General features: G+C 23.0%; 1 protein-coding gene across 10 annotated transcripts in view; it reads right to left on the bottom strand.

Annotated features, from left to right (window-relative positions):
- The window catches only part of LOC122508583 (DNA-binding protein P3A2), a 29051-nt gene that overhangs the window by 3125 nt on the left and 126 nt on the right, over positions 1 to 25800 (bottom strand). Inside the window, exons 1-8 of one of the 10 annotated variants that reach the window (XM_043622020.1) lie at positions 25063 to 25797; positions 19929 to 20040; positions 19610 to 19814; positions 14556 to 14680; positions 14017 to 14442; positions 11078 to 11350; positions 9382 to 9516; positions 1779 to 1923 (exon numbers count right to left, since the gene is read on the bottom strand). In XM_043622020.1, the coding sequence (XP_043477955.1) occupies positions 1779 to 1923; positions 9382 to 9516; positions 11078 to 11350; positions 14017 to 14442; positions 14556 to 14680; positions 19610 to 19802 (1297 nt within the window). In that variant the 5' untranslated portion in view covers positions 19803 to 19814; positions 19929 to 20040; positions 25063 to 25797. Of the gene's footprint in view, positions 1 to 1778; positions 1924 to 9381; positions 9517 to 11077; positions 11351 to 14016; positions 14443 to 14555; positions 14681 to 19609; positions 20041 to 23906; positions 24337 to 25062; positions 25798 to 25800 lie in introns of those variants that run through there. The other 9 variants (XM_043622019.1, XM_043622022.1, XM_043622021.1 and 6 more) reach the window with 9 other exon arrangements.

The following is a 25800-nucleotide window of genomic DNA, read 5'->3' as shown; positions in this document are numbered from 1 at the left end:
TTTTTCCCTTTCTTGCGAAATAATAATGATCAAAAAAATAAATCTATGTACAAGTTTGTTTTTTATTTTTTTCTGTGTTCATGTGTGTTTTGTGTTTTTCTTTTCTCCTCAAGATTAATATTATAATCTTCTGGATATTGGCAATAATAATAATAATTATTAATTACTATTATATCCATAATCATAATAATAAAAACATTTTCGTTGTTTACTTATTTATAATGACTCCCCTGGTGAAAAAAATTTCTCTCAATTATTCTTCTGTAAAAAAAAAGAAAACAAAAAAGAAGAGGTTTTCAAAATTTTCAAAATATTAAAAATTTTTCTCTCGTATATTTCTGGACAATGAAAAAAATTTGCCTAGAGAAAATTCTACAAAGCAATTTTTGCTCTCATGCTTTGTTTGATTTTTTCTTTTTTTACTTTTTATTTAGAAGAAAAAAAATTTGTCGAAACCCTGTGAAATACTTTTAGAGAAATCGTTTCACCAGGGTTAGCTTTAAGAATCCACTTGTAATTATATATACATTTATTTATTTTCTAAATTTATTTCTCTTCATCTAATTTTTATTTTCTTATGTAAATTTATTTTTCTTTAACATTTATTAAAGTTTAAAAAAAAATCGACAGAGTTCTTTCTTTTCTTTATTATTCAAGAGAAAGAGTTTGGAATTTTTATTTATTTAAAAATATTTAATTACGCAATTCACGAAAAAACGAAATTCTTTTTTCAACAATTTGCAATTTTCTCTAAAAGTAAAACAACTTATTTTATTTAAGTAAATTTTGCAATTATTTTCTTTGTATTTATCACAATTTTGTAGTTACTTTTCTTTCAATTTCTACGAAAATATTTTATTTTAAAATTGTCAAGTTTTTAATACTTTTAAAATTTTCCCTTTTTGTCATTTTTTTTCTTCTAAAATTATTTTCTTTCTTTACGGTTTTTTTTTCCGAATTTTCGGTTCGTAAAATTTTAATAAAATTGAAAAGAAAATTAAAAAGAATACTTTTAATAAAGTTTTGAGTTTCATTAAATTAACTTAAATATTTAACTTTAATTAAACAAAAATTAATAACAAATTTTCAAAAAAGAACAGTTTTTTAAATATATTTTTTCAAAACATGAATTAATAAAATAAATGAAATTAATGAATTTAAAATTATTTAAATTAAAGAAAAAATTTCGTTTGTTTTTCTGAATTTGAGCAAAAATAAAAATTTCCAATTATTTACTCAACGTGTCAATTATTTCGTCACATTCTCAAAAAAAGACAAAATTCACATGGAACGATATAAAATTACATAATTGAGCGAAAAGAAAAATATTTACAAAATCGTCTCTTTCTTTATTCATTTGACAAACTTTGTCAATAAAATTAAATTACGATTCGATTAATAATTTTTTTGAATTAAAATAAATTCATCTTCTTCGATGAAGAAAAATATAAAAATGGATTCTTAAAGCTTTCTTTTCTTCATTTAAAAAAAAAAAAATACTTAGACACATTCATTCTCTTCACTACTTTTTTCCTCTTTTTCGAAAAACAAAAAAGAAAAAAAAATCAAGACAACATGCAAGAAAAAAAATAATAATAATAGCGTAAGGAATAGAATATTTCTAAGTTTTGCAAAAAAAAAAGGAGAGAAACAGAGAAAGAAAAAAAAATTTAAAAAAAAAGAAAAAGAAGAAGAAATAGGAGGAAAAAAAATCAGGAATCACTCCTCCATGGCTTCGTGGGTGGCGACGGTGCAGAGCCTATAGTAAACAGTTTTACCATGTCCATCTTCGCCGGTGAGAATAATTTGGCCGTCCTGTCCAAGAGTCGCCTCCGTCACACTGTTCAAATCAACGGAAACTGTGCCCTCAGCTCCGCCCGTAACTTCCGCCAATGTTTGAACCTCCCCTTGACTCGTGTGTATCTAAACATATCGATTAGACGCAATCAGTTCATTCCCAAAAAAAAGAAACAAAAATTAAAACACAGTTATTAAAAATAATTATATTTTATAGGGGAGACTGAGGCTGAAAGTCAAATTTTACAAAAATGTTCCTTTTTAGGCACTAAATCCCGTTTAGATGCAAATATATATATATATATATATATATATATATAAATATTTTAAATAATTGTATTGTAAATAATTATATTGTAAATAATTATATATTATAAATAATTATATTATAAATAATTTTAACTATAAATAATTATGTAATGAATAATAAATACAAAAAAAAATAAGTTAATTACCAAATAACCAATTTTTTAACTTACAGAAATTACCTTCCAAGGGTTGGAAATGGGGATAAATTTAAATTTTAAATATAATAATAAAATTTACATGAATAAATTATTAATGTTAATATTTTAATTACTATAAACACACTAAATAAATAATTAAAATAAATTTCTACTTGTGAATTAAAAAAAATCAATCAAAGAAAAATTTTAGGGAAAAATTCAATTAGAATCGAATAAATGAAACATAAAATACAAATTTAATTAATAAATCGAAATAATCTTTTTCTATATTAATAATCGATAATTTGTTTCCAAATTTTGTAATAACTTTTCTTTTTAAATATTTTTCATTTTGATATTAATGCATTGAAAATCATTGAATTCTTGCAAAGAATCTTATGAAAAAATTTGAGAATAATTGAATTCCTTCGAAGAATTTTTTTATTTATGAAAATAATTGAATTCGATGAAATTAAAGATTTAATTTTGAAATTATTGAATTTTTAGAAAAATTTTTTTAAAATTTTAGTTGAAAACAATAATTGAATTTCTGCAAAAAATTTTACTATTTATAAAAATAATTAAATTGTTTTCAAGGATTTATTAAAATTTTAGAAAATAATTGAATTTATTTTGAAACTTTTGCAGCGAATTAAGTAAAAAAATAGAATTCTTTCGTGAAATTTTATTGAAAATAATTGAATTGTTTTGAAGGATTTATAAAAATTTTAGAAAATAATTGAACTCTTTCGAGAAATTTTATTAAATTTTTGTTGAAAACAATAATTGAATTTATTTGGAAACTTTTATAGCGAATTAAGTAAAAAAATTGAATTCTTTCGTGAAATTTTATTGAAAATAATTAATTTTTGCAAAGATTTTAACCATATAAAGAAATAATTTTATTTTTGTTTGATTAATTAAAATTTGAATCGAATTAAATTCTAAATTACTATTGAAATTTGAAAAAATTGCATTTTGAATAAATTAAAAAAATTAAATTGAATTCAAAGTCAAGTTAAATTTAATTTTCGTTCACTTAATTAGAAAAATTAAAATGAATTTAAATTTCGATCGATTACAATTTTAATCAAGAATTACTTTAAGTAAATTAAACTAAATTTATAATAGAAATTTCATCTGAATTTTAAATCAAGATGAACAATTTCGATAAATTGATACCTAGATCAATTGAATTGATTACAACTGTTTTTTATTCCATCGAAAAATTAATCGAATCATGAAAAAAGGTGAAAAAGGTAGAAACAAAAATAATGGGCGAAAAAATTTTAAATAGTTACAAAAATTTATGCAAATAAAAATTAAAACAAAAAAAAAACAGAAGAAAAATTAGGACTAATAAGAATTCTATCTGAGAAGAGGTAAAAATTAATTTTAAAATTCCTTAAAAAAAATTAGTTTAACTAGAAATTAAATAACAAATACAAGGGGAAAATTAATAAAAAATTGATAAAAAAATTTTTAAATTGACGACGCCGAGAAAAAAATGTGAAAATTAAGTCAAAAAGTATTATTATTATTTTACGTCCGTTTGTATGAATAAAATAAATAATAATAAATCTTTTATACTGTAAATTTAGTAAAATAATAAAAATAAATCTTTTATAATATAAATATTTTATAATAAAGTATAAAATAATAAAAATAAAAAATGTAGTAATAAGAATTAAAAAAAAACACTATTCTACAATAAATGTAACAAAAATCATTAATATTTCACTAAAAACTAGCAAAAACTGACGCGCGCGAGCGCGCGTGCATTTTTTTTTCAACGTTTTATTTTAAATAATTAAAACTTTATTTTTTCAGCGAATTTGAACCATTATGATGTCACAATTTTTTAGCAAATGCTGTGAACAAATTGTGACGTCATTATGGTTCAAATGCCATTAAAGAAATTATTTCATCTTCTATTAATTAATATATTTTTGCATTTTCTTTTTTTATATAAATAAATTAAAATTTTTATTTATTAATTGAAAATATCTGTTCGCAGTTTATATTTTTTTTTTGTTTAATATTTTAATAATTTTATGTTTTAATATATATATAAATATATTTTTTCTATTAAAATAGCAATTCTTTAAAATGATTATTATTATTTTTAAGGGTATTTTAATTATTATTATGACGTTATAATGTTTTAAATAAATTTAAAAAATGGAAATGCTGGAAAGAATGAAAAATACATTTTTTTTAGAAATATAAAATTATTCAATTAACATCTTCTATCTTTATATCTTCTCTCTATATTAATATCTTCTTCTTCTATCTTCTTTGATTTAGTTGTAATTTACTTTTTTGTTTCCTATCTTCTTTAATAATTTTATGTTTCAATATTTTTAATTTTAGAGGCATTTCACGTCAGAAATATCACGATTTGCAAAGGGTATGCCGATTTTCGCAAAACTTCGTGGGATTATAGTTCTATATAAGAGACTTCTTTCCCCTAAATTTTTTCAAAAAAAATTCAAAATTGTTGAAGATACGCCATTTTGAATTTTAATATTAATTTTATAAAATTTTGAATATCTCGGAATATTGTTTATGGATTTTTATGAAATTTACACATTTTTCAGGTAAAAGTATGTACTTTAAAATGCAAATAAAGTTAATAAAAAAAAAATTAATTTTTAAATAAAAAATTAAAAAAAATTTTTTAAAACAATTTTTTGTTTATTTACTCCTCTCTGAGAAAAATGTTATTAACATATTTGGATTCCTTATGAATTCACCTTTAATTTCATAAAAAAAAATTGATGGAGACTCAACTGGTTCCGGAGATATTGAATTTTTTGTAAAAAAAAGCGTCGCCGCGCCATAGCACCATACTGCACAAGTCGCGTAGTACGTTACCGCAGTCGTGCATTGCTGCTGTAACTATGACTATTTTTTTACAAAAAATTCAATATCTCTGGAACCAGTTGAGTCTCCATCAATTTTTTTTTATGAAATTAAAGGTGAATTCATAAGGAATCCAAATATGTTAATAACATTTTTCTCAGAGAGGAGTAAATAAACAAAAAATTGTTTTAAAAAATTTTTTTTAATTTTTTATTTAAAAATTAATTTTTTTTTTATTAACTTTATTTGCATTTTAAAGTACATACTTTTACCTGAAAAATGTGTAAATTTCATAAAAATCCATAAACAATATTCCGAGATATTCAAAATTTTATAAAATTAATATTAAAATTCAAAATGGCGTATCTTCAACAATTTTGAATTTTTTTTGAAAAAATTTGGGGGAAAGAAGTCTCTTATATAGAACTATAATCCCACAAACTTTTGCGAAAATCGGCATACCCTTTGCAAATCGTGATATTTCTGACGTGAAATGCCTCTTTAATTAAAATTAATATATTGAATTTCATTTAAATTCTTGCAAAAAATTTGAGAATCATTGAATTTCTTCAAAAAATGTCATTATTTATGAAAATAATTCAATTTTCGCTAAAAATCATTAAATCAATTTTGGAAACCCTAATTAAATTTTTCTGAAGAATTATTTTTTATTTTTTGTTTAATAATTGTGTTTCTTTAATAATTTTAATTGGATATTTTTAAAGTAATTTAAATTTATGAACAATTTTTTTCAAGTTTTTAAAACTAATTTTTAAATTTGTAAATTTAGTTGAAACATCTATTGTTTACATTTATCCCTTGTTTACAATTACCCCAAATGGCCCTAATTGTAAATTGATTGTTTTGTTGATTTTTGAATTTTATTTCGGAATAATTCAATTTTTTATTATGTATTTTTCATGATTTGAAGACTTTATATAGTCTTTAAAAGACTTGATAGTATTTAAATAGTTGAAATGAAAGGCGGTGCCTAAAGTATTTTTTTTAAGTTCATTATTTTTTTTTCTTTTTAGAAAATCTATTTTCTATAATATTGTGTTAAAAAAAACGTTAACATTTTATATTTTATTTGAACAGAAGATAACGATAAGTTTAATTCTTGCAAAAGAAAGCACTTATAAGTTAATTCTACACACAAACACACACAGAAATACGTTTATTTTTTACGTAAGTGCCAATAAATTAATTTCAATTTTTTATTTAAAATGAAATAATTTAATTTTGAATTAATTGTATTTTTGATATTTGAATAATTAATTATTATTTTGAACAATTACATTTTTCAATGATTTCAAAATAATTAAATTTTTATTAAAAACAGAATAATTTATTTTTGAATTAATTAAAATTGTTTGATTTATTATTGAATAATTAATAATTGACTTTTGAATTATTTAAAATTCAAATATTGTAAAAAATTAATAAAATATTTAAAAAAAACAATTTATTTTTAACATAATAAAAAAGTAATTTATTAAAATACTAAATTCAAATAGATTTTGAATTGCAATTATTTTTAAAAATGAATAAATTTTTTGTGTAAAATCATTTTTTTTAAAATTAATTAAAATTTGAAACAATTGAATTTTTTTTTTCATTTTTGAAAAATTAATTATTTCGAACAATTTTTTAAACATAAAAGAACCAGGAGCTATTATCACTCATAATAGCAATCAAAAAAAGCACACACTAAAGGGATCGCTCTTCCCAAAAAATTTAGACTCTAGATCCTGCACTGTATAAGTTAATAATTGAAGATTAATTAAATTTTTGAAAAATTAAATATTAAAAAATTAATTATTTTGAATAATTAATATTATTGAACAGTAATTTACGAAAACGACCAATGTAATAAAATTTAGAACGATATTTTTTATTGATTCAGGAAAATTGAATTTTTTAATTAAAATTAATAATCGTTGAAAATTGAAAATAATACAACTTTTATTGACAATTCGATATTTCAGTTTTTTTAGATTTTAAAAATGCATAAAATTTTCAATAATAATAATAAATCAAAATACAATAAATATTATCAATTATAATTATAAATAAAAAAAAATAATAATAATAATAATAAGATATACGAATAAAATTTGTTTTTAAGTTATTTTGAGATTTTTATTTAACAAAATAAAATGAAATAATATAAATGATTTAATTAAGAAGAAAATTTTAATTAATAATTAGAATTTACCAATCTACAGTTTTTTTTCCACTGAAAACGGTAACCTCTCGCCTGATACCAGATATTTTTCCACGATTTTTCAAACACAATAATTCTTGTCACAATTTAACGTTTTTTAAAAACACCCGCACTACCGCATAACATAACATCGGAAATGTCAAAACATCACGAAAAATATAAACAAACAAAAAAATCATGATAATAATTCGCAAATGATAACTAACAACTAACTTCATACTGCGAACGGACAGAATGAAAAACCACAGACTTTAATAAAGTTAATTCTACAACAATAACAAATTCTATTACATTAGGTATACAAAAATTAAAAAAAAAAACATGCAATTTCGCAATCTAGTGTTAATTAATAATCATTCTCATTATAATTATGCAACTTATTAATTAAATATTAAATTATAAAAGCAAGTGTACGAAGTGAAGTTGTATAATATACATAAATACACACGTAATATTTCTATAATAATTTAAAATAAACTTAATTTAAGCTACTTATAAAACGAAAAAAAAAATATTCAACACCGACATCGAACAGATTCTATCTCCGATAGAAAGAAAAATAGCGACAAAAAATAAAACGTTGAATATTCCAAATTCATCATCAACGTTACAACATTCAATAAATTGTTGTAAATATTATTTTTTGTTATTATTATTATTATCATCATCAATAATAATAAATTATAATAATTTCCTTTTAATTTAAATAATAAATTATTTTATTATTATTAAATTATGAAATTATATTAACAATTTGTCATTTATTATTATTATTATTATTATTATTATTATTATTACTAATTACTGTGTTGAAAAAATATTAAAGCAAACAAAAAATAAATAAATAAACGGAGAATAAATATATTCGACATCCGTGATTTTTCTTTTTTTTTTTTTTTTTGAGCGTATAAATGAAAATAATAAAACAATACTCGACTGAACTTAAAAATCTATATTTGCTGAATACTGTACAGAAAAAGGCAAATTAAATCTAATATAAATGAAACACAAATTATCGGAGGTTATAACCCAATGATGAATTTGGTCGCCACACATCTTTCAAGTTCGTCCTGCAAAAAATATTCAAAAGTGGATGATTCCACAAAAATAGTTTTTTTTTCTTTCAAAACAACGGAAAAATTTTCAAAAAAAAATGACTTTCTCTTTCATTTTTAAATATATAAATTAATACCTAGAATTTAAAACTTTTAAAAATATCAAAATTTATTTATCTTTACTTTGAAGTAAAAGTTATATGTATCTTAAAGTAAATATTAAACTTTATTTTTATTTTAAAGTGAATATTTAAATTTTATTTTTCTTCTCAAGTAAATATTAAATATTTTTATTTCTAAGTAAATAGTAGAATATTCATTTTTATTTTTAAGTAAATATTAAACATTTTTTTTAGTTTAAAAATAGTATATTAATATTTTGTTTTATTAAATATTAAATATCAATTCAAAAATAAAAAGGAAAATATGAATAATGATATTTGTCATTTAACTTAAAATTTAAATAATTAGATGGTTCTTATTTAATTAATTTTTTTTCACGTCTTAGTTGTACGTCGAGAAAAAGAAAAATAATTCTCTCTTCGGAATAAAATTCTTCATCTGCGATTTAAAATCATTAAAAATTTTCCCGATACTTATTTCCTTTTTAAAACAATTTTCGATACGATATTTCTTCTCGTTTAGAAAAAAAACATGCAATCACGACAAATAACTGCTAATAAAAATACAAAAATAAATTTTAAATACATAAACATAACAAATATTAATAAATACAATTTCTTTATCTATGTGCATTATTTGTAAAAACAAAAAAAGGAAATAAAACGAAAAATTCTAATTCATAAAAATGTAAAAAAGCAAAAAGTCTAAAAAATCAAATTTACTTTCAAATCGCATAAACTTTCAAGTACTAAAAACTTTAGAAAAAAAAAATATATTTAAAAAAATGATAATATTCACTTTTGAATGGTGCAGAAAGAAAAATTTCTTTTTTCAAGCACAAGCAAATATTTGACAAATTAAAACTCACCGTTGCAACTCCTTGAACCTGAGCGGTAGTTCCATCAGGTAATGTGATGATTGGATTACTCGGATCGACTTGAATGAGGGATACCGTTCCATCTGGATTTGTTATCGTTTGAAGCACTGTCGTTGGATATTGCAACTATATTTAAAAAAAAATAAACGATTAGTGAAAAAATCGTACAAAAAATAAATCTATTTATATTAATATATTTTGCAATATTAAATTATGAAATTTATGAAAAATTATGAAAGCCCGCGTGATAAAATATTATAATGATGAAAAAATGTATAAAATGTGAGAAAAAAAAAATTGCTAACAAATTCAACATAAGGGAAACCATAAACACCAAACGCAATAACGAAAATAAAACAAGCGCGATTTAAGCGAAATGATCCGACAAATATCCAATAATTTTTTTCTTTAATAATTTTAATAATTGAATATGAAAAAAAAAAATATACAATGTTTCTCATTTAATTTCATTAAATATTCAATTATTAAAATTAGAATTAATTTCATGGTAAAAAAACTGAGTTTTGTTTAAAAAAACTCCGTTTTTTTACCATGAAATTAATTCTAATTTTAATAATTGAATATGAATATAAAAAAAACACAATGTTTTGTCAATTAAAAAAAACTCAGTTTTTTTACCATGAAATTAAATGAGAAACGATTTTTTCCCTTCCTAACAGAAAATTTGATAGTAAAGTTTTTTTTTGAAAATAAAACAAAAAACTTAACTTATATTTTATAAAACGATTTCTATTCAGAAGAATGTCTGATTAATCTAGTTTTTCAATAAAAATTTTTTAAATTAATTTTCAAATAAATAAATAGAAAATTTTAATGGCTTCCTCTAAAATTAATTTTGATTCAGCCGAAAATTGAATAAATTAATAAATAATCGAAATTTCCCTATTCACAGTTTTCCCTAAACTTCTATGTTTACTTTGAATAAATTAGAGTACTTAGAAAAGTTTTTCATTTGCTTGAACATTCTATGTACGGAAAAATGCAATTTTCTAGTTTACTTTGAACAAATTAGAGTATTTAAAGCAGTTTTTCTTTTGCCTGAATATTCCATGTATGGAATAATGTATTTTCCATTTTTACTTTGAACAAATTAGAGTGCTTAAAGCATTCCTTCTTCACTTGTCTGGGATATTCCGTCAATAAAATCGACGTGTAATTATGTTTACTTTGAACAAATTAGAGTACTTAAAGCAGTTTTTCATTTGCCTGAATATTCTCTGCATGGAATAAAGTTGTTTTTACTTTGAACAAATTAGAGTGCTTAAGGCATTCTTTTTCCCCAATCGCCCGAATATTCCATGTATGGAATAATATAATTCCTCAGTTTACTTTGAAAAAAATTAGAGTACTCAAAGCATTTTTTCCCCATGTAACTCAAATAATTTTCCCTTTCCCTTTCTGATTCTACCTTTCCCTAAAAAATAATATTTATATTATTTAAATAACGTATAATAATATTATTATTTTTAAGGAAAACGTGAAATGCAAAAATAAATATATTTAAAAAACATAAATAAAAAATTAAAAATAAAATCTTTTTAAAGAGACAAATATTGGATAAATGTCAGATCCAAATATGAGAGAGAGAAGAGAGCTCGCGGAAGAAAATTAAACAAAAATGAAAAAAAAAGTGTATTTTTTTGTGTTTCACGAATGCCACTCCCACCTGAGTGGCAGTGGCAAGAGATGTGGGTGACGCGGCAATGATTTGCGGTGGCGAGCAGTTTCCCTTAGATGAACCCGTGCTGCTGAGTCGAACAACTCCCACCGTCTGATGTTGCGATTGTCCGCCACCGTGCGACGATGTCTGCGCTACCGTTTGCTGCAACAACACATTTGATTTGTCATCATCCTCGCTAAACGCCGGCAATAGGTCCTCCCTTCCATGGAATTTATAGCAATTTATCACTATCTGTCTAAGAGCGTGTGTCCATGATATCTGAAAATTCAACAAAAAAAATCCATAAATTTTTAAAGAAAAGAGCAATTTTTTTTAAAATTGTAAGTTTGAAAAAAATCATTTTCAACCCTTTTGCAATAACAGACTTCGCACTCGATAATTAATTTTTAAAAAGTATCTTTCAAATTTAAAAAAAGTAGTAAAAATGTAGCTATCGAAAAATTAAACTTGACGATAAAAAAAACACGTTTTAGACACTTTGTAAAACTGACAAGAGATCCATTCCATATTTTTTATTTTCCTAATATTCATTGAAAATATTTACTACTTTCTTATCCTGATAATAAATTAAATTCCTGCAACGAATTTTACTATTCGTGAAAGAATTTAAATATTTATAAAAAATAATTGATTTCTTTCGACTAATTTTATGCCAATTCTTATTTAAATAATTGAATTCCTAAGAAATTTTTATTACTCATGAAAAAAATTGCATTCTTACGAAGATTTTTACAAAAAATTTAAAAATAATTAAATTTTACAATGAATTCTATTAAAAATTTTTTGAGAATAATTAAATATCTGTGTGGAATTTTATTACATTTGTTTGAAATTAATTGAATTCTTGAGAACGATTTTATAAGAATTTTTTAAAATAATCAAATTTCCAAGAAAAAAATTTATTACTTCTAAAAATAATTGAATTCTTGTGGAATATTGTTATTTATTAAAATAATTGAATTCTGCAAAATAATTGAATTATTTCAAAAAAATTTAATCAAAATTGTATAATTAAAATAAATCATTTTTTCGAGGAATTGAAATTATATTTTTAAGAATAATTACAATTTTTGAGCAATTTCTGTAAAATTGTATTAAAAATAATTGAAATCCTGCGATGAATTTTATTATTTATTAAAAAATAATTGAACAGCTACAATAAGAATTTTATTAAAATTTTCAAAAATAATTAAATTTCTAAGAAGAATTTTATTATTTATGAAAATAATTGAATTCTTGTGATGAATTATGAAAATTATTGAATTTTGCAAAGAATTTTATTAAAATACCTCAAAATAATTGAATTTTCGGGAATAATTTTGTTATTTATCTTTAATAATTGAATTCTTTCGAAGAATTTTATTAAAATCTAGAAGAAGAATTGAATTATTTCAAAACAATTTAATTAAAATTGTATTTAAAATAATTGACTTCTTTCGAACAATTTTATTCAATTATTTTCATAAACAATAAAACTCATCGACGAATTTCAATTATTTTAAATACAATTTTAATAACAATTTTTTGAAACAATTGAATTATTTTTTTAGATTTGAATAAAATTCTTCCCAAGAATTCAATTATTTTTGGAAATTTTCATAAAATTCTTTACAATTATTCAATTATTTTCATAAATAATAAAATTCATCGCAGGATTTTAATTATTTTTAATACAATTTTACAGAAATTGATTTAAAAAATGTAATTATTCATAAAAATTTAATTTCACTTCCTCAAAAAAAATAATTTATTTAAAAATGTGTTTTTTTTAAATTCTTTGGAAAAATTCAATTATTTACAGAAATATTAGAATTTTTCACAGGAATTCTATTATTCTCAAATATTTAAATTCTTGCTTAGAATGTTATGAAAATTTTTTTTTAAAAATGTTGAATTTCCATGGAAAATGTTGTTATTAGTGAAAGTAATTGAATTATTGTGAAGAATTGTTTAAAAATTGTGTTAAATAATTGATTTTTTCGAAATTGTATTAAAACGCCTCAAAATAATTAAATTTTCGGGAATAATTTTGTTATTTATCTTTAATAATTGAATTCTTTAGAAGAAATATTTATGTAAATAATTGAATTCTTGGGGAGAATTTTATTAAAATCTAAAAGAATAATTGAATTATTTCAAAAAAAAATTTAATTAAAATTGTAAGTATTTAAAATAATTGATTTCCTTCGAAAAATTTTATTACAATATCTGAAATAATTGAATTCCTAAGAAGAATTTTATTATTTATGAAAAAATTGAATGCGAAAAATTTTATTTAAAAAATGTTTAAAAAGAATTGAATTTCTGAGAATAATTTTGTTATTTTAGCAAAAATAATTGAATTCTTCATAAGAATTTTATAAATATTGTTTGAAATAATTGAATTCTTCTCGAAAACTTTATTTGTGAAAATAGTTGAATTTTTCGATTAAAATTGATTAAAAATATTATTAAAAATAATTGGAATTCTTCGATGAGTTTTATTGTTTATGAAAATAATTGAATTTGTGTTTAGAATTTTATCAAAAGATTTTTTTAAAAATTGAATTTCCATGAAAATAGTTATTGTTAGTGAAAGTAATTAAATTATTGTGAAGAATTGTATAACAATTTTTGTTAAATACTTGATTTTTCGAAATTTTTTTTGAAAATGCTATTTTAAATTAATTGAAAATCCCGTGGAAATTTTATTATTTAATAATTGAATTTTTGATAAATTTTATTAATTTTTTTTTAAATAATTGAATTTTTTTTACGAAATTTCATGAAAATACTAGATATTGAAAATAATTGGATTTCGAATATTTTTTGAAAATAATTGAATCGTTTTAAAGAATTTGTTTATAATTTTTGAGAATAGTTTTTTGATGTCTACTATTAGTGAATAAATTAATATTAAACAAGAGTAAGAAATTTTTTTTAACCTTTTGTTTCTCGTCCTCGGATCTTGCGTCCATTCGAACATTCGCCCAGGGCAATTCCTTTGGCCACCAGGGTGGTCGTGTACTCTCTCGGCCCCAGCCTGGTTTACCTCGTCCCGTGGAATATTTCAACATTAACGGAATGAACGCTCTTAATTGTGCTTGTGTCATTTTTTCAACTGGCGTTGGTATTCCGTCGATAATTAATGGCGGCAATTCATAAAGCGATGGATCGTCTTGAACTGGCGGCGGCGCTTGTTGTGCGAGGGCATTTTCCAATTCCTCCATTATTGCATTGCGTAAATTTTTCACAACATCCTCCAATGGTTTTGCGCCAAATACTTTATAACTGCTATTTGGCTTACCCGGCGTTGCCACCAATACAATTGCCTGTTGTCCAACTCTCGTTGCAAATTCATCTATTGTTTGCTGAATTGTGACAAAAACAAAAAAAATTATTAATATTTAAATTTAAGCAGGGTGACCGATTTTTTCAAAAAAAGTTATTTTGATAATTTAAAAAAAAAATTTAAGATACTCACTCTCAATTTCCTGAGAAGTCTGTTTTGTTGTCTTTTTCGAATACTGGGATTTGTCTCGAAACTGTGAGGTCTTTTTCGTTTTTTGGCGGAAACGATTGCGGCCGCCGCAGCAACTCCAATTGGTCCTGCATTAATCAAGTTTCATTTAAAATAAATCTTGTAAATTGCTCGTTAATGTGCAAGCGACACAAATTTTTTTGTTTTTTTCTTCAAAAGAAGTCACTTTACTGCCAATAGAAATAAAAAAATCGAAAGCAAAAATATATTTAGAAACTTCTACTATAAGAGTAAGAATTTTCATTAATAAAAAAGCACACAATTATAATTAATCCAAACAAAATTTATAATTATCAAATCTTTCTCCTTCGAGTATTTTTTTTTATATTAATAAAATTATTTTAAATTTCATTAATAAAAAGAATACAAATATAATTAATCCAAACAAAATTTACAATTTTCAAATCTTTTTCCTTCGAGTATTTTTTTTTTATTTTAATAAATAAAATTACTTTAATTTAAATTTATTTTAATTTTAAAAATTGTATCAAAATCGTTATTTTTACTGTTTCTTTCACTTAGAAAAATAATTCTTGTTATTTTTCAATTTTTTTTTTTTTTTTGCTTACAAAAATATTTCTCGTTATTTTTACTTTTCGTTTTATTTACAAAAAAAAATTTCTTGCAATTTTTACAATTCTTTCTATTCTTTAAAACTATTTGTTTGTAATTTTTGCTTGACTAAAAATTGGAAATTGTACTTTGGAAAAAATTTTAAAAAAATAAGTTTTTCTATTGGCAAAGTGCATAAAGTGACTAATTTTTTTTTATTGCAAACTTTTTTTCAACTGAAATAAAATGCTCAAGCAACAGTAAAGATGCAGTAAATGTAGCGTGCAGAGAATAAAAAAAAAAATATTTTTCTGTCTATTTAAACAGACATTAACGTTACGAAATAATTAATTAATTAAAACCAATTTAATTTAAAATTTGCAAATAAAATTAAAACTCCAAAGTAAAAATGAGAAAAATAAAAAATTTACATAAAATGCAATATAAATTATTTATAAAATTATTTTAGATAGAATAAAGTAATAATAATAATAATTATTATTATTATTATATATAATATTAATTAACTACATAATAAACAAAAATTATTTTACTATTTAAATATTTAGCGAATTTAACGTTTCAAATATAGATATTGTGAAATAATATTTACAGAAGATAATTAATATCTACAATATTAAATTTAATTAATTAATCAATAGAACATTCAATAAGCGAATAACTAAATTTTTCATAGTTAAAAAAAATGTGTACAATTAAAATATTTTTTATATTTTATATTTATCCATCGATTTGAAAACTAAAAAAAAGCAAATTTTTATTTTTAATTCTATTGATTTTATCTCATTAAATGTCAAACGTTGAGATACTTTCAACATTGAACTGTGAAAAATAATTTTTATTTTTATTTACGTAGAAAATTAATAAAAATAAATAAAAAAAAATTAGAATTACTAAATTATCTAAGTGAAAAATTAAAATTATTTAAATGAATTGTAGAATTATCTAAATAACCATAAATATTATCAAAAGGAAAATTAGAATTATCAAAAGGAAAATTAATTATCGAAATAAAAAATTAGAATATTATTATACATAAAAAAAATAATTTGTAAGATCCTTAGAATTTTTTTTAATAATTGTTAAAGCGATAATAATAAAAAAGAAGAATATATAGTAAATACATATAATATACAATAATAATAATAAATATATTTAAATTAAATCAAACATTATAATATATACATATAAATAAATAAATAAAAAGGGTGATTTCCTCTTTTTGATGAATAAATTACAATAGAAAAATGTAAGAATGAAAAAGTTCATAATTTAATTTAAAGTAAAATTAAATTAATCTTTTTTCATGAAAGCAATGTTTTGTTTTTTTGAATTTTTAGTAAGCCATCTAAATAAAGCAAGCATATGAAAATGATGATGAAGATATATATAAATGTACAAATAATTAAAATGTAAATAGAATAATATTATTGACGAGCTACACACGTTCTACAATATAAAAAAATTATTTTCTTTTTTAAAAAAAAGACTCACGTTTTTCGAGAATTAAAAATTATAATATATTTTCTTGTTGCAACAAAAAATAAAATCTTCACATGCTTTTTGAGAACAATTCATATAGAAAATTTAAATACTTTTCTAATTTTTGAGAGAACTTAAAAAAAAATTCATCTTTTTCCCCATAAAAATTGAAATTAAATTTTAATTCCGTACATCAATTTGTCCACAAATTTTGATTGAAAATTTGAAATGTGCAAAACATTTTTAACATTTAATCATCAGTTTAAAAATAATATTCAGCACCGGTAATAAATAATTTAAAAATTTATTTTTCTTCTTTTTGTTCTATTTAAATAAATATAAATATTCATTTTCAAAATAAAAAATAATTTTTTGTAGTGAATTTTAATTAAATAACTTTTCATTAAAAATAAATAAACAAGAATAAAACAAATTTGAAATATACAAAATTTCAATTCAACGAAAGTGGAAAATGATTTATTGAGAAATTTTTCAACGTAACTTTAAAATTGACATTTAAATATTTATATAATTTATATAGAAAATAGATACAATTTCTTTTATTCCATTTGGAAAAAAGTTACGTTTTTTCTTGTTTTTTTTATAGAAAAGCAATTAGTTCACTCTGATTAAATTAAAAAAAAAACACACGAAAGATTTGGGGCAGAAGAAAAAAAACGAGAAAAAGTTGCGTTAAATAGCAGTGAAATATTTATAAGAGATATTTCGTTTGTTCAATTCTATGTGAGACACATGAATATTCTGTAAAAATAATTTTCATTCGAATTATCCAGTTTTTTTAAGTCTATTAAACCAAAGTAAATAATTTAGTCACCGAATATATAAAATTCTGACCGACATTTTAATAGAATTAACGTCAGAATTTTATGTGTGGTTTCCGGCAGCTGAATTATATAATTTTGTTTCTTTTCCAAAAAATAAAAAAAAAAAAATAGAAAATTCCTAAAACTGCAAATTTAGTTCGTTTTACTGGAAATTCAAACGATTTTTTTTACAAAAAGAAATATTAATGAGTCTCAAAATTAGCTAAAACTAAAAATCATAAAAGTGCATTACGAAATTTAATTATAATAAATAAATTTGAGAGAAAAACACTATCACAAATTTTGCAAAATAAAAATAATGGTAACAATTTAAATTTTACCTTCCTCTTTTTTTTTCTCACAAAAAATATTTTTTTAACACCAAAAATCCCCCCCCCCCCCTCTCGACTCTTTAAAGAAAATATATTTTTTAAGTTCAGGGTGTCTACTATTTTCGTTCAACAAAATTCCCGGTTATTTCCCAGCTTTGTCCAAATTTTTCCCGGTTTTTTTTATCATCAAATTTAAATTTATTCGATTTCGAACATAAATAAATCTACAAATGACTTCAAAATTTTTTATTTATTAATTTTTTTAATTTTAATTAAAAATTTGGAAAATAATTGAATTAAACAAAGAATTTTTTAAAATTTTTTAAAATAATCTTATCTGTTCATGATTATAACTGAAAATTTGATTAATTCAATTTTATTAAAATGTATTGATACTAATTGAATTTCTGCAAAGAATTTTACTATATTTATAAAAGTAATTGAATCCTTCCACATCAATTCAATTATTTGAAAAAAATTAATAAAATTCGTTGTAAGAATTCAATTATTATCATAAATAATAAAATTTTTCCTAGGATTTAAATAATTTTTAATAAAATTTTAAATGAATTCCTCGAAAAATGTAATTATTTTCAAACATTTTTTGCAAGAATTCAATTACATTTCACAAATAATGAAATTCTTCGCTGAACTTCAAATATTTTTAAAATCTACTATTTTAATAAAATTTCTCAAAAGAATTCAATTATTTTTATAAATAATAAAATTCTTCACAGGATTTCAATTATTTAAAAGAAATGTAATAAATATCGTTGCAAGAATTCAATTGTTTTCCTAAATACTAAAATTTTTCACCTGATTTCAATTATTTTTAAAAAATGTAATAAGTAAAAGTTCGTTGCAAGACTTCAATATTATTTTCCTAAAGAATAAAATTCTTTTCAGGATTTCAATTATTTTTAATACAATTTTAAGTAAATTCTTCGAAAAATGTAATTAATTAAAAATTTTTTATTAAAAATCTTCGAAAACAATAAATTTGATTTATCAATTATTATTTTAAATAATCAAATTTTTTCGATGAATTTTAATAAAATTTTTAAAAATAATTATATTTTTCGAGGAATTCAATTAAAATTGTATTAAAAATAATTGAAATTCTACAATGAGTTTTACTATTTATGAAAATAATTGAATATATTGCGCAGAAATTTTTAAAAATAAAATTATAATTACTTTGAAAATTCGATTTGTTGAAAAGTTTTTAATGAAATTCTTTAACAAATTTAATTATTTTCAGTTGAATTTCACAAAATTTCTATGAATTCGATAATTTTTTAAAAAATTTATTTACATACTATATTTGAATCAGTGACTAATTTTTTACTATCAAATTAATTATTTTTAACTAATTCAAATTTGGAGAACAGTATAAATATCTATAAAAATTGAAATAAAAAGCGATTTTTTACACACAAATTAAAATAATAAAACTTTTTTTAATTTGGTGAAAAAATTCCCGGTTTGGCATTAAATTCATGGCTTATTCCCGGCTATTTCCTGGTTAGTAGACACCCTGAAATTCCTCTTCAAAAGGGGAATCTCTGAATACATTTTAAAGTTGATCCTTTTCTTTTCTGTGTAGCAAAAAATCTAAAATAACTTACATCCCTCAATGTGGACACTTTCTTTCGGTTTTTTTTTGTTTTTGTAATTTTTTTTTTAATCATCTTTCTTTATATGCAGAGAAAAGTAACATGATAAATGGATTAGAACGTAAGTAACTCAAAAAAATTGGTGAAAAAAGCAAAAAAATGGAAATCACCATTAGCGTGTTTGATTTGCCAACCTGCAGCGGCGAGTTGGGCCGTAACGTCATCATCCATTGCCGCTGATAATAAATCGCCCTCCTCATATGCCTCCGAGCCGCTTGTTGGTTCGTCATCGTCGTCATCGGTTATTCTCTCTTGTCTTTCGACGTCAGTGTTATGTACAGAAGTCATCTCTTCCATAGACATCGACGTCCTATTCTTAAAATTTTTTCTAATTCTCTTCTAATATATACTATATATATATGTTTATTTTTTTTTTAAAGTATATTTTCAAAATTTAAAAAAAAAATAATAAATAAATAAAATAACCACCGTGTCTTCTTCCTATTTATTTTCTCCCTTCTATCACTCTTCAATCACGAGCCAACTTACAGTGAAGCGAACTTCAATAGTCCCCCGCTTTCTTCACTTACATCACTTTCACCTGAAAAAGAGCAAAACAAAAAAAACAACTGAGGTCAATATTATAACAATCAAGGTATTGTTTTTTATTTAAGCACTTTTTATTATCTCTATTTCTAAGAGCAAAATATATATTTATTGCATATTTCGACCTAAATTGGAAACTTATTGTATTTTTTGACCTGAATTTTATCATAATCATCTATATTAATTTTTAATAATTTTTTGAAAGTTCTTCGAGAATTCAATTTTATTTAAAAGTTCAATTTTTTAAAAATAATTTTCATTAATTTTCATTTTTATTGAATTTACACTTGAAGATTATTCTATAAAATTCATTTTTGAGAGTTTTACTTTCAAAATTTTCAATTAAAATTCTTTAAAAATTAATTTTTGAAAAATTGTAATAAAATATTTGAAAAAATGATTTATTTTCAATTTTAGGTAAAGAAAAGTAATGGATATACAAAAATTAGTTTTAGGATTTAAAAATCCAAATATCTAAAGGAGTAATAGTTTTTTTTTAAAAAAAAGTTTAGGTCAAATTTCAAAATCAAAAAAAGGTCGAAAAACAGCTCACAAATAATTCAAGAACAAAAATTCAAAATTTAAGAGTCGAATACCGTAAGCAAAGAAAAAATAGACTAACATAGGTTGTAAAGGAAATTAAAATAAAACATTAGGTCAAAAATTACAATTAAAAAGTACAATGCAATAAATAAGAGGAATAAAATAAAGAATAAATAAAAATTTAGGTCCAATAGGCGAATTTAATATTTGAATTTAGGTCCAAAGTGGCTAAGTTATAAGGTCAAGTTGACTGACTTTAGGTCAAAAATAAAAAAAATTGACCTAAAAAAATTATCTTCCATTTTTTACCTTTAAAATTTTGACCTAACTTCGGAATTAAAATAGTATAATAGTAATAAAAAAAATAGTGAAAGAATACATCAAAATGAGTAAAAAATTCCGAATTTAGGTCAAAAGTTTAAAGGTAAAAAATCGAACATAATTTTCTTAGGTCAATTTTTTTCTAAATATAAATTTTGCTCCATAAATTGATAATTTATATTCAAAGTTCAATTTAAATTTATTTTTCTTTTTGTTAAATATTTTAAATTCTAATTTTTTATGTAGGTACATTTATAATTTAAAGGTTTCTTATTTTTGTACATTTAAAGTTCTGACACACGCGCACATTTTATACATATATATATATATATATATAATTTTAGTTGAGTCATAATGTTAAAACTCTACATCTGTCCCATACCTTCGATTTTTACCCCCCTCAGATTCAACCCTCCCTCCCTCCCCACCAACACCACAACCACAACTTTTCCACCTATCACGAAAAAAAAATCCCTCTCACCCCTCGTTGGTTTACGTTTCTCTCAGCTGACTCGAACAGATGCGACGCTTTTTCGGACAATGAACTTATCTAATACATTTAAACCCAATTATTATGACACGTTTCATATGAAAAATAATTGCCAGGGGAAAAAAAGGAAAATGGAAAAAAAAATATTTTAAAAATAAAAATTTGGGAGAAAATTTATGTTTCTGACAATTTCTGTATTGAGAATTTTATTATTTTTGTTATCAATTATAATTATTATTATTATTATTATTATTATTATTATTATTAGGTATTTAAATCTTTATTTTTAGGGTAGATAAATTTTTTAAAAATTATTTTTTCTATTTAAAAATACAAATATTAAATAAATAAACTATTGACATTTAACCATTAGGGAATTTTAAATTTCTGACATTAGATTTGAAATCAGCGTCTTTAGAATTTTTAAAAACTAACTTCAGATTCGTAATAAGCGACCCTAAAAACCCCTAGATAACAAATTTTCTAAAAAAGCCAACTTTTTCAAAATTTATCCGTTATATTGAATCCGCCATTTTGAATTTTGAAAAACTGACATCATATTCGTAATCAGCGACCCCGAAAACCCCCAGATAACAAGTTTCAAAAAAATCCAACAATTTTTTGAAAATTTATCAGACATGTTGAATCCGCCATTTTGAATTTTGAAAAACTGACATCAGATTCGTAATCAGCGACCCCAAAAAACCCCAGATAGCAAGTTTCAAAAAAATCCAAGAATTTTTTCAAATTTTATCCGTTACATTAAATCCGCCATTTTGAATTGGCGATTCAAACAGCTAAACTAGCGCCTCCGGTGGCCGAGTTTAAACTAATATATACACGACTCCCTGCATGGTGTTCAATGTAAATATCAACGTTTTTATAGTTTTTCAGTTTTATTTTCACTATTAAATCAAGTTTTTTTTTAATTGTTCTACTTGTTTAAATATTTATTAAATATATTATAATAATTTTGAAAGAGCATCGTTACTCGCGGACAGAAAGAAAAGAAAAAATGGGAACGAAACAAATGTTATTCGCTCTGAATTGAAAAAAAACAGAAAATCTTTATCAGCTTCCAAAAAATGTTGTAAGACGTAAACAGTAGGCTATTGCATTTAAAACAGGAAAAAAATTAACCGACAAAATGAAAGTTTGCAGTACAAATTTTAAATCTAAAGATTACATATCAACTAGAAAGAACATTTTTTGGTTATGTTTTTATATGTTTGACAAAAATTCTAATTTTATATTACTTCTAATTATATATTATTAATTTAATCTCTATAGACATTAAATTAATAATATAAAATTAGAATTTTAGATTATTAGAAATATAATATTATTAATATTAGAATTATTTAATTATTAGAATTAGAGCGGAACATAATAATTGTTTCGATCCCGTTTTTTCTTTTCTTCTGTTCATGAGTAACGATGCTCTTATCCATATTTATAATAATTTATTTAATAAATATTTAAATAAGGTTAACAATTTAGAAAAAAAATTGATTTAATATAATGAAAATAAAACTGAAAAACTTTAAAAATGTTGATATTTACCCAGTAAAAAAAAACTAATTCAAATGAATTGAAACGAATTAACATTTTTGGTAGGCTCCAATTCGTATTTGTCACAAAGCGGGATTCACGAAAGCTCTTTGTGAATTCTTTTTAATTCATTTCAATTAGTTTTCGTTTACTGGGTACATTGAACACCATGCAGGGAGTCGTGTATATATTAGTTTAAACTCGGCCACCAGATGCGCTAGTTTAGCTGTTTGAATCGCCAATTTTTAAAAACTGACCAAACTAACCGCAGATTAGTCTTAATCAGGACACGAAATAATAAAAAATATTATTCTTTTTTTATAAAGAAAAATGCTGCATTTTAGTACCATATATAGTAATAATTGAATTTATTAGAAATATTCGCCATTTAAAAAATAATTTCGTATTGTAATATAATTTAGAATTATAATGGAATTTTTTAGAATTATTATTCGTGTTTAAAAAATAACATTTGGTATTTTAATATAATTTAGAGCTACAAATTGAATTAACTAGATATATATTCTTCGCCTTGTAACATTATCTGTTTGGTTATCTGCTGATATTAATGCAGGACAAAATATTTGAATTGAGGTTAGGTTTTCAATCTTTTTTTTTTAACTCACTCGCTCGAAACTGTTAAACAAACGAAACTTGACATACATTATTATTCAATGAAACTATTTTTCTTTCGCATTCGACATGGAATTTTGTCCTTCATTTTCTCTCAATTCTTCATCACAATGATATAAAAATCGTAAAAAAATGTTTAGCCCCCATTCAAGTGATAATATTTTTCAAAAATTTTTACCGGTATACAAAAATGTAACTTTTAAAAAATTATTTTTCAAACTGAATTTTTAAAAAATTGGGTTTTTAATTATTTTTTAAACGAAATAAATATTTTCTTTAATTAAAAATAAATGTCAATTAAAAATAAATTTATCGGTTATTACCATAATATTAATTAACTTCGAATTCCCAAAAAAACCATTTTTTAAATATACAATTTTGAGGTTATGTGGGTCATACTTTATAGCACGAAAGAAATATTTTTCACTAAGGGTAATGTAAGAATTACTAGACACTATGATTAATTCTGAGAAACATTTCTCTTTTTAAAAAAGTGAGGTTATGTCATTTCGCGTGAAGAAAAAAGGAATTGTAAAAACCGTAAAAAGTAAAAACTTTCTCATTTCACTTTTTTTCACAATTTACTCTTTTTCATCTTCTCTTTCGTCACACACAATTGATAAACTTTTCTAACCTCAAAAATGTGAAAGTTAAAATTGAAATAAAGGAAAACAAAAGTTTTTTTTTCTATAAAGAGAGAAAAAAGAAAAAAAACTACTGTCAAAAAGCACGTGGACTCCCGACTGCAACTTGGCGAACTCTACCGGTAAAATCGAAAGGAAAGAAAAGGGAACTAACGAAGAGGGGTTAACGGGGAAGGGAGGGTGAGACAGACCAAGGGGAAAGAGAGAGAGAATTCCCTCTCTCTTTCAGCAGGGGGAGAGGAAATCGAAACCTTTTTACCTTCCTCCTCACATTCTCTCTCTCTCACTCTCTCTGCCACTTTACTATCTTTCTCTCTCACTCTCTATTTTTGTCTCTCTCTCTCTATCGCCCTCTCTCTCCCTCTCATGGAAACCAACGCTCAACAAACGAGAAATGTCGTCAATTTTGCTGAAAATAAATGGAAAAAAATGGAAAAATCGAGAATAAAAAAATATTATTTCCTGTCAAAATAAAGAGTACGAAGGGCGAAGTGTGTCTACTATTTTTTTTTTGTCAGCCTCTCCTTATTTCTTTAGTGCACACACTCTCACACACAAGAGCAAAATGGGCCCCGAAATATTGAAAACCCAATCTCGTGGAGGGTCGTCGTCGTTGTCGTCGACGATGATGATAATGTTAAAAATTAAATGAAAGAAAGACGCGTTTTGTTTTTCGTCTAGAAGGTGGGGGATTTGTGATAGGAAAAGTTGACAACAACGTGCTCTCAAGAGCGAAAATGCGCAGGGCAACTCGCAAAAGTCGTGAGATCCGCAAGGCTCATGACCGCGGGCGGCGTTGAGCAGGCCCAGTGAAAATCGCGAGTTGCGTACGCACCTTTGGTTGTGTTCTCTGTCTCGTCGTCGTCGTCGTCTTGTGTGCAGCTGACTTTGGCGCGAACACGGGCTTTTTTTTGCCCCCTTTATTTATATTATAAAATAATAAAAAGTAATTTTTTTTTCCCACATTACAAGAAAAACTGTATTGAAAATTTACTACCACGCCCTTGTTGTCACACCAGAGCACAAGTTTCACATATACACTAAGTTTCTTTTTTATACATATAGAGAAAATACAAGTGAAGTTTCTCACCAGGTGCGCGCTTTAAAGAATATATAATTTTTTGAGACAGAAAAAAACAGAAGTGATTGTTAAGAATTTAATTTGACGTTCTTGATGCAAATTAGAATAGAGACAAGGTTTCGTAATTGTCCGTGAATTTATAAACAACAACACGATGGTGACGAGGTGAACGAACAAGAGGACGCACGACTGCAAGCGGCCATGTCACCCCGCGCGCGATTCCCCGTATCGATCGGCGGTGCGGACCTCCATCATCATCATCATGGATGATCGCCACGAGTACCACCACAACGAAAGGCGCGAACCAAAAAGCAATATACAAGTAGGGTCGCCATTTTAATGGAGCCTGCGCGTATGAACGGCGGCGGAGCAGACGATACACAAGGGGGGATTTCATTCCAATTTCAATCGAATAAACATCGCGAGAAACATTAATTGCAATGGGGAATTGAAAAAATATTGTTTAATAAATTTTAAAGAACTGATAAAACT

This window comes from Leptopilina heterotoma, unplaced genomic scaffold, assembly GCF_015476425.1.
Source record: "Leptopilina heterotoma isolate Lh14 unplaced genomic scaffold, ASM1547642v1 Lhet_55, whole genome shotgun sequence".
In the NCBI taxonomy this organism is placed as follows: domain Eukaryota; kingdom Metazoa; phylum Arthropoda; class Insecta; order Hymenoptera; family Figitidae; genus Leptopilina; species Leptopilina heterotoma.
This window is presented reverse-complemented; position numbering and strand designations above follow the sequence as displayed.